Source organism: Strigops habroptila, chromosome 1, assembly GCF_004027225.2.
Source record: "Strigops habroptila isolate Jane chromosome 1, bStrHab1.2.pri, whole genome shotgun sequence".
Lineage (NCBI taxonomy): Eukaryota > Metazoa > Chordata > Aves > Psittaciformes > Psittacidae > Strigops > Strigops habroptila.
This window is the reverse complement of record NC_044277.2, coordinates 125,628,563-125,640,737: the sequence shown is the minus strand read 5'-3', so window position 1 is coordinate 125,640,737 and position 12,175 is coordinate 125,628,563. Positions and strand designations below refer to the sequence as shown.

Below are 12,175 nucleotides of genomic sequence, written 5' to 3'. Positions count from 1 at the left end.
TGCAAAGAGGCTACAATGCTAGCTAGAAAGTCAGAATCACCAGAAGTTGTGATCAACAGCAGCTATTCAATGGCAGCTATTTTACACTTTAATTAGATTTCTGCACCTATTAAAAAACCTTACAACAGATTTTCTTTTCCCCTTCTGTTTCAGATAACAAACATGATTTTCAAACACCTTCATGATCTGCATGATTAATGGATGCATATTAATACATTTTTAAAGACATACATTCCTCATAATCCACATTTCAGCTCATAAAATTGTTAATGATGCTAATTTAATTATTTTAGGATGCTCCTGTAGCTTTAATATCATTAAATTACTGGTTTATCTTTCTGACCTGCTCCAAAAAATTGACAATTGGCCCTGAAAAGAGAAAATTATTTCTCTTCTGTTACAAAAACAGATTATCATGGTTATTTACATCTTAATTCACACTGTAAATATGTTTGGCAGGTCAATAAGTGAATGAAGTCAATATTTTTACTTTAATGTTTCCCCTAAATAAGTTTTTGTTTGTTTTGGTTTTGTTTGGTTTTTTTTAAGTATATCTTCTTTCTTATAATCACAATGCCTAAGTGATGAAGATGGAACTTTAACTTCTTAAAGCCAGAGCATCAAACCTACCTGACTAGATTTTCATTGTCCCCAGTCCCTTTGCAGGTAGCACATTCAGTCCTCAAATCCTCTGACTTGGGCTTCTTTTGCAAAACAGACTGTCGTTGTCTTCTTTCTCTGGGAATCCGTTCCTGTGACAGCAGAAGGCAAAAGAAAGGAATGGGGGGGAAAGGAGGGAAGGAAAGCAAATATTTTCAATTATAGCACTGAAAATAACACTTCAGCCCAAAGTTTAATATTTTTTTTGTGAAACTGTTAAAAAAAACAAACAAACAAACAAAACACTATATTCCAACCTCAGGTTTTTCTTCTTCAGGCACAAAGCTTCGTTTTCGTCCTCTAGTTCTCTGGAAGAAAATATATTTAAAATTCAGTATTCGATAGTAACATAATGTTTTGGTATTTATCTATTATTGATAACAACAACAAAAACATACCACAGGAAATAATTTAAAGCATTAACTGCTGAACCACTGCAAGACAATTACAATAACCAATGTCAGAACAAGAGCTTCAGATTCTGGTTATAAACTTACAGACCTAACCAAAAAGTAAATATAAATACATTTGTTGACCTAAGCATGTGGAGTCTTATTCTAAAGAAGACTGCCACCAGAACTGCAAATCTCCTACCAACTTTGCACAAACTCCCCAATGCTAAAATTCATAATCTGAATACTGATATGAACAGTGTACTACAGTAAATTCCTTGAGCACTTAAAGTGCTCTTTTTGTAAGCCAAGTGATCAGATTAAAAAAAAAAAAAGGGGGGCAATCAAAATTAAAAAAAAAAAAAAATCAAAACAGAAGCAGAAAATAATTCTTCTAGCTTTTGAGGAGTAAGCAAGAATTAAAGGTTTCAAACTGAAGCTTAGTGTAATGGGTATACAGCAGATGGTCATAAAGCTGTAGCATATACTAACTTATGACCCGTACACAGCTGATGGAATGCGTAATAAAAAAGTGGAAATTATTTCAGTATTGCAGTTGGCCAAAAGGTCTAAATACCAACAGTGAGGAGGAAAAGGGGTTTCCATGGACTGTAACAGCAAACACCATGGTTTACAAGCAGCAATATGTAACTACGCTCAATTCATGAGTCCAGTTTCAGCCACAATGTTTTTACCTCTGAAACAGCAGCATTATAACCTGCGTACATTAAGTAACTGCCACAAGCTGACAATATCAAACTCTCTCTCCTTGTTTAACAAGGAAAGAAAATAAGAAAGGATGCGGAAGGAAATTAAAAACATCAGACAGAGACTGTTCCACTAACCCACAATGTCTGACACATTGACACTAACAAAATAAATAAATAACAAAAAGAACTTTTAAATGCTTGTTTTTCTGGAGGAAATCATCACATTAGAAAATCATTTGTCATATGATTAAAAAAAACACTGTCTACTTATGATGTCTTGAAACTTTTTTTGAAGCAGCTGCTGTTCATCTCATAAAGAGTAAAAACCAACTGATGGAAAAAACCTTAAGCCAGTTTAGAATCACAAGCAACCATAAATTCAATTCCAAAGAAGCTAGGAATATTGTGTTTCTCCTGTTTGGGGTCCTCTTTGAAGGGGATTTATACTAATTTCAAATTAAGACTGGTCTCTATTTTGAACCATTTTAATTAAATATTTAAAATATATTTCTTTTATACAACTATATTTAAGTATTTAAATATAGTTATACTATAAATAAACCCATCACTTCAACACATCTTTACCTTTCTACCTATGCACATTTTGATCTGCACATGTTAATAACATGCTGTTTGGGAAGGGTTTTTTCGTTTTAGGCAAGAGTTAACTCTGTAGTAGAAAGGACTGTAAAAGAATGGAAAACAGTAGCCTGTTTTGTGCCTCTTTTACCATTGAGATTCTCTTTCGCATTTCCTTAAAGACAATTTATAAAAAATTGTAAAAGCTTATCTATTTAATACATCTCAATATTTACTATATATTCAATAACACAGTCATAATTGAGGTGTTCTACCTTCCACAAGGCACACAGCAGATACATAAGTGTCCAAATCCGAAAGAACTTATTTATTACAGGTAGCTGAGTTTATCAGTGTAGTATTAAAGGTATTCATGTAACATGGGCTACATGTCAACTACATGTTACATAACCCAAGGTCACTGTACTTTAAAACCAGACAAAAAAGGGTTTGATCAGACATCAGCACAGTAACCACCAATTTTACTACTTTCAATCTCTGGCATTAGTCCTACGAACACCTATAAATTTGGAAAATTTCAAGTCACATAGGCTCTGCTGAATGCAGCTGTGTAAAGACTAAAAAGAAGTAGACATAAAGGTGCATGCCAATGTAACCAGTGTTACGGTCCTCATTGTCTCCATGCTTAAGCAGGAAGTGACAATAATGCATGCTTTGCACAACCAGAGTAATGCCATCTTGAAAACTGATATGTAGTTTGGAAATATAGGTAACAATGCAATTTTTTACCCTGAGTATAAAAGATTACCAGTTAATAACTGTATTTTAAGAAGCGATGAATCATAGTCTAACTTCAGCAAGTGGAAATACAAGATCTATAAATAATTTAGTCACCTTTGTCAAGAAAATGTTCGTTTTCATCTGTCTGCTATACAAAGCATGATGTATATGACAAGGAATACCACATTAAATTATACTTGCATTATGCTTCCATTAGATTTCTAAACCTTCAAACATACTTGAATCTGTTTGACAATCACTAGAAAACAAACATTAAAATCAATCTTTGACATACATGTTTGTAGTATATTTTATATGCTTTTAAAGTAACAAAATTTTACGATAATGGTTTTCCAAACCTATTTCCACACTTAAACATATTTGCAATGCTAACTTCTTCTCAGAATCATTACACTATTGCCAGCATTCACAATGGAAAATAACATCAAATTCACAACTGAATATTGAATATTCTCCGATATTCAACAATAGCCTTTCAGTAACTAAGCATATGCGATTTTACGTATGTTCTCACTAAACCTACCTTACAGGTTCACAGAAAAGAATCAGATAAGCCTGGACTACTTTGTCCAATATTTTTCATTGCTGTTCACCTCACCATACTGTATTTGCCTTTTAAAATGCTTTGAATAATTTCTGTCATTAGTGGGCCCAGAATCAGATTATAAACATCAAATATTAGAGCTGCACGTACCTCCCATAAACAATGTAAGATTTCCTATAAAAGAAAAGCTTAAAGGAACAGCATTACTGCATATGTCCAATGGTAAATACTATAACTGAGATAAACTTGTTCATATTCAGAATTTATTCGGAAAAAGAGATGTTAATCCAGTATAACCCAGTATATCCAGATGCATATAACTTGCATATCAGTGTAGGGATTTAAAAGAATCAGGACATAAAAGGCTAAAAAACAGAATACTGACATAAGAAATAAATAATTAATGATGAAGCATAAATGATGCAATGTGATGTGGATCAAATGCACGAGTGATTTGGAGTGACATTTTTAGAATATATATGGACAAGAAATCAGCAGAGGTATGGGAATAACATGATTCCAACCCATGTAAGGAAGTAGCGTACTCAAAAGACACTTTAAAAAAAAAATCAGACCATTAAAGAAAACCGAAAAAAAAGCAGTCCAAAATGGAATGAAAGATGTTGGTGGGAGAAGAAGAAAGACTGAAGTGGGAGTCTCCACTTTGGACGTGGAAAAGCGAAAAGTGAATGCTTCAATTATCATATTCAAGTCATTTATAAGCAATTCAGTAACAACTGCAAAACAATATAAAACACATGTAAAATTAAAAGGATTAGTTACTGCATTGACTATATGATTTTGAATATTATTAGAAAAAGAAATTTCTTACATGAGAGAAATGAAAGACGTTTGTAAGGGACAAACAAAGCCTGTGATAAATCCTACACTCTGAGAAGAAACAGGCTGGTTTTGCAAAACAGCAAATAGTTTTGTTTACAAAGCAGCAAAGGAAACGAAGCAGCAAAGCCAAGCCCCAAAGGAAACAGTCTGTTTGCCATTGCTCACAGATGCAACAAGTTGATATATTTTGTCTCCAAACATGAAAGCAGAATGGTGACACAACAGAATAGGTGCCCACCTGACCCAAAGCTACCATGGCTGTCACCAAACCACACTGCTATGCCTCTGGAAGACACATGCTTTAAACCAGTGCATCCAAAGACAGCAGCAGAAGGCGGAACATCCCTTAGAGCAGTTTTGCTTTGTCAGCTGGAAGAAAAGGAAAACCAACCATGATCCAGAACTCTTCAACAGACCAAAAGTGCGGAGGCAACTCCCAAGAGTCACAAGTATATGGTCCTGTAAAATACTGAGTGTTAACTGAAGTGCTCCTGGTGGATAAAAATTGATACTGTCACCTATTTCATTTCTTCTTGTCCATGAAAAGATATACAGGAGTTACCAGTGTTACAAAGAAATGGAAAAGAATATGAAATACTGAACGCATCTGAGGTCAGTGGCAATGGTTGAAGTCCACTCCACATAAAATAAACTAGCATGGTTCTGGATGTGATCTGCTCAGTCACTGTTTTTCAGAAAATCAGTGGTGATTTCTGCATGGCAATTTCAAAAAGCTTTTTGAGGAAGTGAATTTAAACCCAAGAGGGGTCAGACCACAATGATATTTAACAGAACTTAAGAGTCATTTGAAACAGCCATATTAATTCTGCCAAATATTTCAAACATCACGATAGAAAGCACTGCTCCCAGTTTCTCCTTTGCTTAATACACTTACCACTTAGAATTTCTTTTAATTGTTCACACATGCACACAAAGGCAACAAAGAGGCCCAGCACACCAGCCTATGCCCATTTTATTTGTGTGAATTCAGGGGTTTCACTATGTTAGCGTGTACTGCTTCTGCTAACAGACATGAAAGATGATCTTTATTATGCTGGTGCTTCTATACCTCTTGGATGTCACAGAAACAATGCCGTCATACATAAAGGGCTCTTCTTTTTTTCACTGAGTTTCTGATATCACCAATAATGCTGGTACCATGAAGTAAGTATTTCTCTTCATAAAGGTGAGCACAGGAAATTCAGTAAGCACTCCAAGTGCTCCTGGAGTCTGTGGGCACATGATGTCATTAGGAAAGTGCATTTTCATTTGTGAATTTCATATAAATAATTCAAAACTAGTCACAGATTTCATAGTCAAAAATTGAGTAAACTACTGAAGACACACCTAACCCACAAAACTATTGGTACTATAATTTCATTGATGTGTAAAAAGTCTGTAGATGATTATTTGCGCTGTAATTATTAGAGGGCCAAGTATGAAGAACTTCAGATGCTTTGATTTTTATAGATCTATAAATCTCACATTTATTCTCTGAGACAGAATGTATTTGCTTTTTGTTTCTGATTGACCAGAAGCTATGACGACTGCTCTAGCTCTAGAAAGACACATAGCTACATATATATTTTACATATATACATATAAAATACACAGTGAAGAGGAGCAGTATAAGACTGCAACCATGTTCTAATTTTGTTTCCTATCTAAATTCTTCAGGCATTTTCATTATCTTATGTCACCTTATAGTTAACACACTGGTATTAACAATATACTTCCACAGTCTTACCTTTTATTAAACAATTGTTCACTGATACATATCACACATACCAAAAACTTTCTAACTCTAACCCTCTCACTCCCGCAGCCTTTAACATATACTTGTTACTGAGAATCTAAAAACACAAAAAAAAAAAAAAAAAAAAAAAAAAAAAAAAAATCACTAAATATTAGAATGCTACGGAATCATTCCAAAGAAAGAGGTCATGTCCAAGAGTCATTTAATTACTACAGAAAATGACTCTGATATGAAACATAAGCAGAGCAGAACACTTTCAGAAAACAGAATTGGGAAAACTGCTGCTGCTGCCAACAAGGTGACCTAATGAAATTACTGGCTAACTATCAAGAGCATGCATAAATCAAACTATAGATTTTCAAAATAAACACACATGTTGAAACTGCACAGATAATGTGATCTCTCTCCTGTTAAACACAAACCATGACCATTTTTCAAAGATAGCCATTTTTAATCCCCATGATGTCACCCAATCCTTATTAAGAGTTCAATGTTACAAGCATCCTTTGCCAATGAAAAGTTACAATCAAGTCAGTTGCAGAAAAATCCCTTTGACCTCCTTTGCTTTGTTAAAAGGCAGGAAAAATATTCTATTGGCCACACCATACAAGCATAAAATTATTTTAAATAAAGGTAAGGACAGCAATATAGACAGCAGATGGCACACTCGCTCAATACAGATCAAAGTGAATACCTTAAATGGTACGTATCACTACTATTCAAAATACCTCTGAAATAATTATTTAATTTTCTGGAAAGCTGACAGTAACAAAAAGGGAACTAACAAATACAAAGAAACAGCAGTAAATCAAAATATAATTATAAGGAGAAACAAGTCAAACATGAAGCTTAATTACACAGAATTGCAATCCCCTCTCCCCCGTTTTTTTTTAGTTCCCATTCTCTTTAAGGTACTTTATTTTCTAGAAAAGCAAAAATTTTGTAACATTCCTGCCGTCAAGGTATACTATCACTGAATCTGGCAATTAACTTGAAACTACTGTTTCTAAGACTTAAGCATAACAGAATTCAAGAACTAGCAGGACTGCTTTCTAGCTTTTTCACCACTAATTTCCTCGAAAGCACATGTTTGGAGAATTGAAACAGAAGCAGGAGGGCAAAAAGACGAGAAAAAAATCAGTTGACAGATGTGGCTAAAACAAGTGATGCTCTTCTGGAAAACTGAACTTAACACACTTATTTGCAGAAGAGACAGATAGACTAGTTAACTTTACTTACAGATCTATCAACATTTACACCATCAGAATACCATTTGTAATATGTCCATCTCTTCATGCCTTTGCTACATCAAAAAAGAAGTGACCTTTCATCTATGGGTTTTCCTCCACTTTCTTAAAAAACAAATCAAACAAACAAAATGATTCACAAACAAACAAAAAGAAACCCAACAAAATGCAAAACTCTAATATACTTCATTTGCTTCAAGCATTGTGGAAGAGCTGTATCGATTTATCTTACTTCCTTGCTTTCTAAATTCGACCTCAAGCCAAAAGAAAGAGTCCTACACTGATACTTACACTCAGATTGGAATTGCTGTTTTGTTTTCCTCCTGCAGCTATCTTTTATTCAAAACTTGTATCTATGACATCACATAATTAAGTTACACAATAGGTGTCTGGAAACCACTTCGGTGGAAATGCTTCCAGTTCAGTTAAATACAAGATAACAATCCCGTTTATCTTTTAATTTACTTGGTAAGGAAAAAAAAAAAAATAGATTACTCCCTTTGCTATCTCTTCCTATTTGAAACAAAAGCAAGAAATAATAATCTATTCTAAGTAACAAAATTTATTCGTAAAACAAAAGCAGCATACACAACCACTCCCTGTGCTAAGAACAGTTTGTAAGTGCTTTGTCAGTATTTTTTTTATTATTATTTTTAAAAACTAATCTACTTAAACTACAGGCCCTCAGGCACAGATTTGTTTTCTTCCCTGTTCCAAAGAATGAACAGTATAGTGTTGGCTAATAATTCCTTCCCCAAAACACAGACTTTTTACTCCTAAACAGAAAAATCACTGTCTGTTTATTTGGATTTTATATAATGCAATTATAGAAAAAAAAGCTATCAGGTTTTCAGGTTTTAGATAATGAAAATACGTTTGATATCAGAAGATCAGAAGGTTTTATTTAAATCCCTCAACAGACTATTCAGTTCCCAAAATGCCTTTGCAAAAAGCCTTTTTCACCTTTATAACACTGGGTAGGTACTTCCTTCTCAGTAAAAAGAAACCAAAAATGGAATTTCCAGACAAAAGAAAACATAGCACATTAAGAGTACCAGCATGTGACAGCATTTGTTGTGGAGGATGGAATATTCAAACACCACAAACACTACTTTACTTCAACAGATACACCAGAATTAGAGGAAAAAGCATTCCCCACCACCTCTTACAGCTGAGCAGTATGGTTCAGGAAGATGTGCACGTATGTGACATTTCTTAAAGAAATGCCACTACACTTCCAGACAACAGCACATACAGCAGATAAAACATACTTCATGGAATTTTAAAGTCAAGTCAGTGAAATGTAGTGATTTTTATTTTTTTTCAAGGGACAGGAGAACACTTATTTTGCAAAAATATAACATCAGGCTAACAAAATTATTTTAGCAGTGACATCTTAGATAAAAAATAACCCGTGTGTTCTTTTTTATTCAAGCATAGCAAAAGAAGTTGGCAATTTGTTGAAAGCTGGTTTTGTAAGTATGGATCATCTCTGAAAAACTGAACATACATAGTTGAGCAGATGAAAAGCATTAAACACTCAAGTTACTGCTCTACAGCACTATTCATATCTCTTTAAAGATTTTTTCCAAATAAACAAACCATAGTACACTTAATCTTTATAATAAAAATATCCAATTTGAAAAATCGTACAGTTCTGAAAAATGTTTTTAAAAGTATTCAGATTTTAAAAAAATATTTAAAAAATGTTTATAGATATCTGGTTTATGCAGATGAGCTATTGATTTCCATTAGCTATTAATTTCTATGAAATCAGCTAGCAGCAGGAATAATGATTTGTGAAGCTTATACAAGTATGACATTGGAATTATAAAGATTAGAGATTTTCAATAAAGCTAGTTTAAGGAGTTATGCACTGCTTAAAGTGCATAAACATAAATGACGAATTAAACTCTGCCCACAAATACAGCCCTTATACAAGAGGCTCAAGTATAAAGGCTAATGTCTTGTCTATTTATATTTATTTATAATTTGTATAGACATTGACTCAGAGTATAATTCTGGCATGTTTAAATCTACCCTTGTGCAGTTAGCTATATTCTCTTACATGGTCTTTCTTGGGAAGTTTAAAATCAGAATGGTCTTGTAAACTTTAGTTACATTTTTATACACAATATGATGGGTGTTCTCTCCAAAACAATGCAATCCAAATGGCTGGACTCTGTCCTCCCTTTTTATTTGAAAATGCTCATTTTCTTTATATAAATATCCTCCGATGTATCTGAAAGCTAAGGGATGGAAATACTACTGAGCACTCACAGGGTAGTTTCGAAAAACCTATACAGCATTAGGATGCAAAATACTGCCCTGACACACAATTTATGTAGAAAACTGTACAAGGGAGAAGCAGTGTCCTGACTCTGAATAACCTGCTTCAGTCTCACTTCTCTCACACTTCCAAATTATAAAAGGAAGCTGAGTTTCTAACACAGCGTAGAAGCTGTGAACACTGGTGTACTCCAGTTGCCACATGTCTCCAGCCATCAGCATTCTGATGTAACATTAGACTGAATTAAGATCCGAACAATGTAGTCCCTACGAGAAAACTTGTATTTTCATTAAACAGTCTCACCTTCCTCTCAATGAGTTGGAAAACTAATATTCCTCACAGCCCTTCCCAGCCATTAATTATGAGCCAAGCTTTTTGCACAAATAGACTGAAGGCATGAAGAAAAGGTACCTCATGCAAAATGATGCAGAGCATCCTACTCTAAATCTCTGCTAAAACTATCCTGACACAGATGTAAGGCTACGTACTTGAGAGACTTAAGACAAGAAAAACCTGAAAAGAACTGTTAAGTTCATAAGGGAAAAGAAAGAGGAGAAATGGTACAGGTTGCAGAAGTTTAGATATCCTTAATACTTTTTGCAATAATGCAAAACAAATTCTAAGCTTACATGTAAAGAGCGGGAAAAAACACCACAATTTTCTTGAAAAGAAACATTTACCCCTGGAAGAGAAAATCCGCATCATCAATGAATTCAGCAGCTTTGAAGGACAATAACAAGAAATATAATTCTGCAGGACTTAGGCACACATCCTTAAATTAGATGAGAAGTAATGGTAAAATTATGAATACTTCTAAAAGAGTCTTTAACTCTTCGTTGTATACCCAAAGGAGACAGAAATTAGGAAAAAAAAAAAATAAATTACTTTGAATAAGGAAAAAGCATTTTTTTTTTGAAAGGAGGGTATCCTTTATCATCTCTGAAATCAGTGTTACCAAATAGGAGCTGCAGAACAAGCTGATAACAAAATATGAAGTCTGAAAGTACAATTTAACTTTTTTTTTTAATGTAGTTAGCATTTAGGCTTAATCATATGCATTTGTATAAAATTTCTTATAGATCCCAGCAATTTTTGTCATCAGTATAACATCTAATGCAACTTTATCAAAATATTGGGGCTTACACACAATTTCTGTCAACAAAGTAATGAAAAGTTACCTATGTCAAACCACAATGAAATCCAAACACGTAAGACACTTTCTAGTCTCTTAATATGTGTTGCAAAAAAAACTTCTTTCATCGATTCAAGATAAATGTATGCAAAATAAATGGAAATCCCTTAAGAGCAACAGATACACAATTAAGTCTTATAATTGCACTTTTTGATTATAACTGTAAGCAAGACTGATTACACACTGTTAGCTAAGCAGGCTTGCCAATTCCTTCCAAAATGAAACCAGATTGAATAAAACATGCCCAGAGATACATAATACACTGACAAGAGAGGATTGTGAAGTATATTTTCAAATTTTAATTTTTTTTTCTTCCTTAAACTATTTATAAGTATTTGAGGAGTGAGGACACAACGCACAGAACAAATAATCTGTTGAAAAGTACCACATAGATGTTCTCTAATTAGTCAGACTGAACTTCATATGAGAAGTTGTTCAAAAGTCAGGTTTTTTCCCCTCAAATATTCAGAGAGTCCCAGACCTAATAAATTTAAAATATTCTCTTCCTAAAACAGGCAAGCCAAAACAAACAAGCAACAGAAACTAACATCAACTTTCCAGGGTTCATAACAAATGTGAGGGGGAATCCCATACTGCCAGGAAGTATCTGGTATGCCTTCAGAGGTGCGCTATCTTAATTGTGTTATACAGCCTAAATGCCCCAAGATCATGAAAGAGTTGAAATAAAGGAATTCAGCCTAGTGCAGAGAAAGAAATCCAGCAGGTGTCAAGAGTGTGAACCTTCTCTTCCATAGTTAAGTAGTTGTTAAGGCAGGAAATTGGAAAAAAAAACAAAAAAACAAAAAAACAAACCAAAACAAAACAACAAAACCCCACAACCAACAACAACAAAAACAAAAAACAACAAAAAAAAAAAACCCAAACAACCCAACAATCTGTCAGCCATAGGAAAGATGTAAGAGTGGGAATCATAACTTTGACAGAGAAGCCCTGCTCACAAGGCTGCAAAGATGTTACTTTGCAAGCCTGTGTGTTGTAGAAAAGCAAAAAACACAGAAGAGAACTAAGACAGCCTAAAAATTTAAGCAGAGGAACAAAGTCTTAAGACTGGCAGCAGTAATTTTTCCACAGTGTAATGCTGTACCATGCCAACATACTAGTTCACTCAAAGTAAATTTAGTCTTTATGCTACATACCACAATGTGTGTAGACATACTCCAACACATGAGGTGCCAAATC

The 12,175-nt window shown here is 34.0% G+C and overlaps 1 protein-coding gene across 9 annotated transcripts in view; it reads right to left on the bottom strand.

Annotated features, from left to right (window-relative positions):
• PHF14 (PHD finger protein 14) overlaps window positions 1-12,175 on the bottom strand; it is a 163,028-nt gene that overhangs the window by 92,984 nt on the left and 57,869 nt on the right. For 8 of the 9 annotated variants that reach the window (XR_003994643.1, XM_030508431.1, XM_030508399.1 and 5 more), the window contains exons 15-16: window positions 918-968; window positions 631-752 (exon numbers count right to left, since the gene is read on the bottom strand). Coding sequence is in view for 8 of the 9 variants with exons in the window: in XM_030508431.1 (XP_030364291.1) it covers window positions 631-752; window positions 918-968 (173 nt within the window). In the remaining variant the exon portion in view is untranslated. Of the gene's footprint in view, window positions 1-626; window positions 753-917; window positions 969-12,175 lie in introns of all 9 variants that reach the window. The other variant, XM_030508447.1, reaches the window with a different exon arrangement.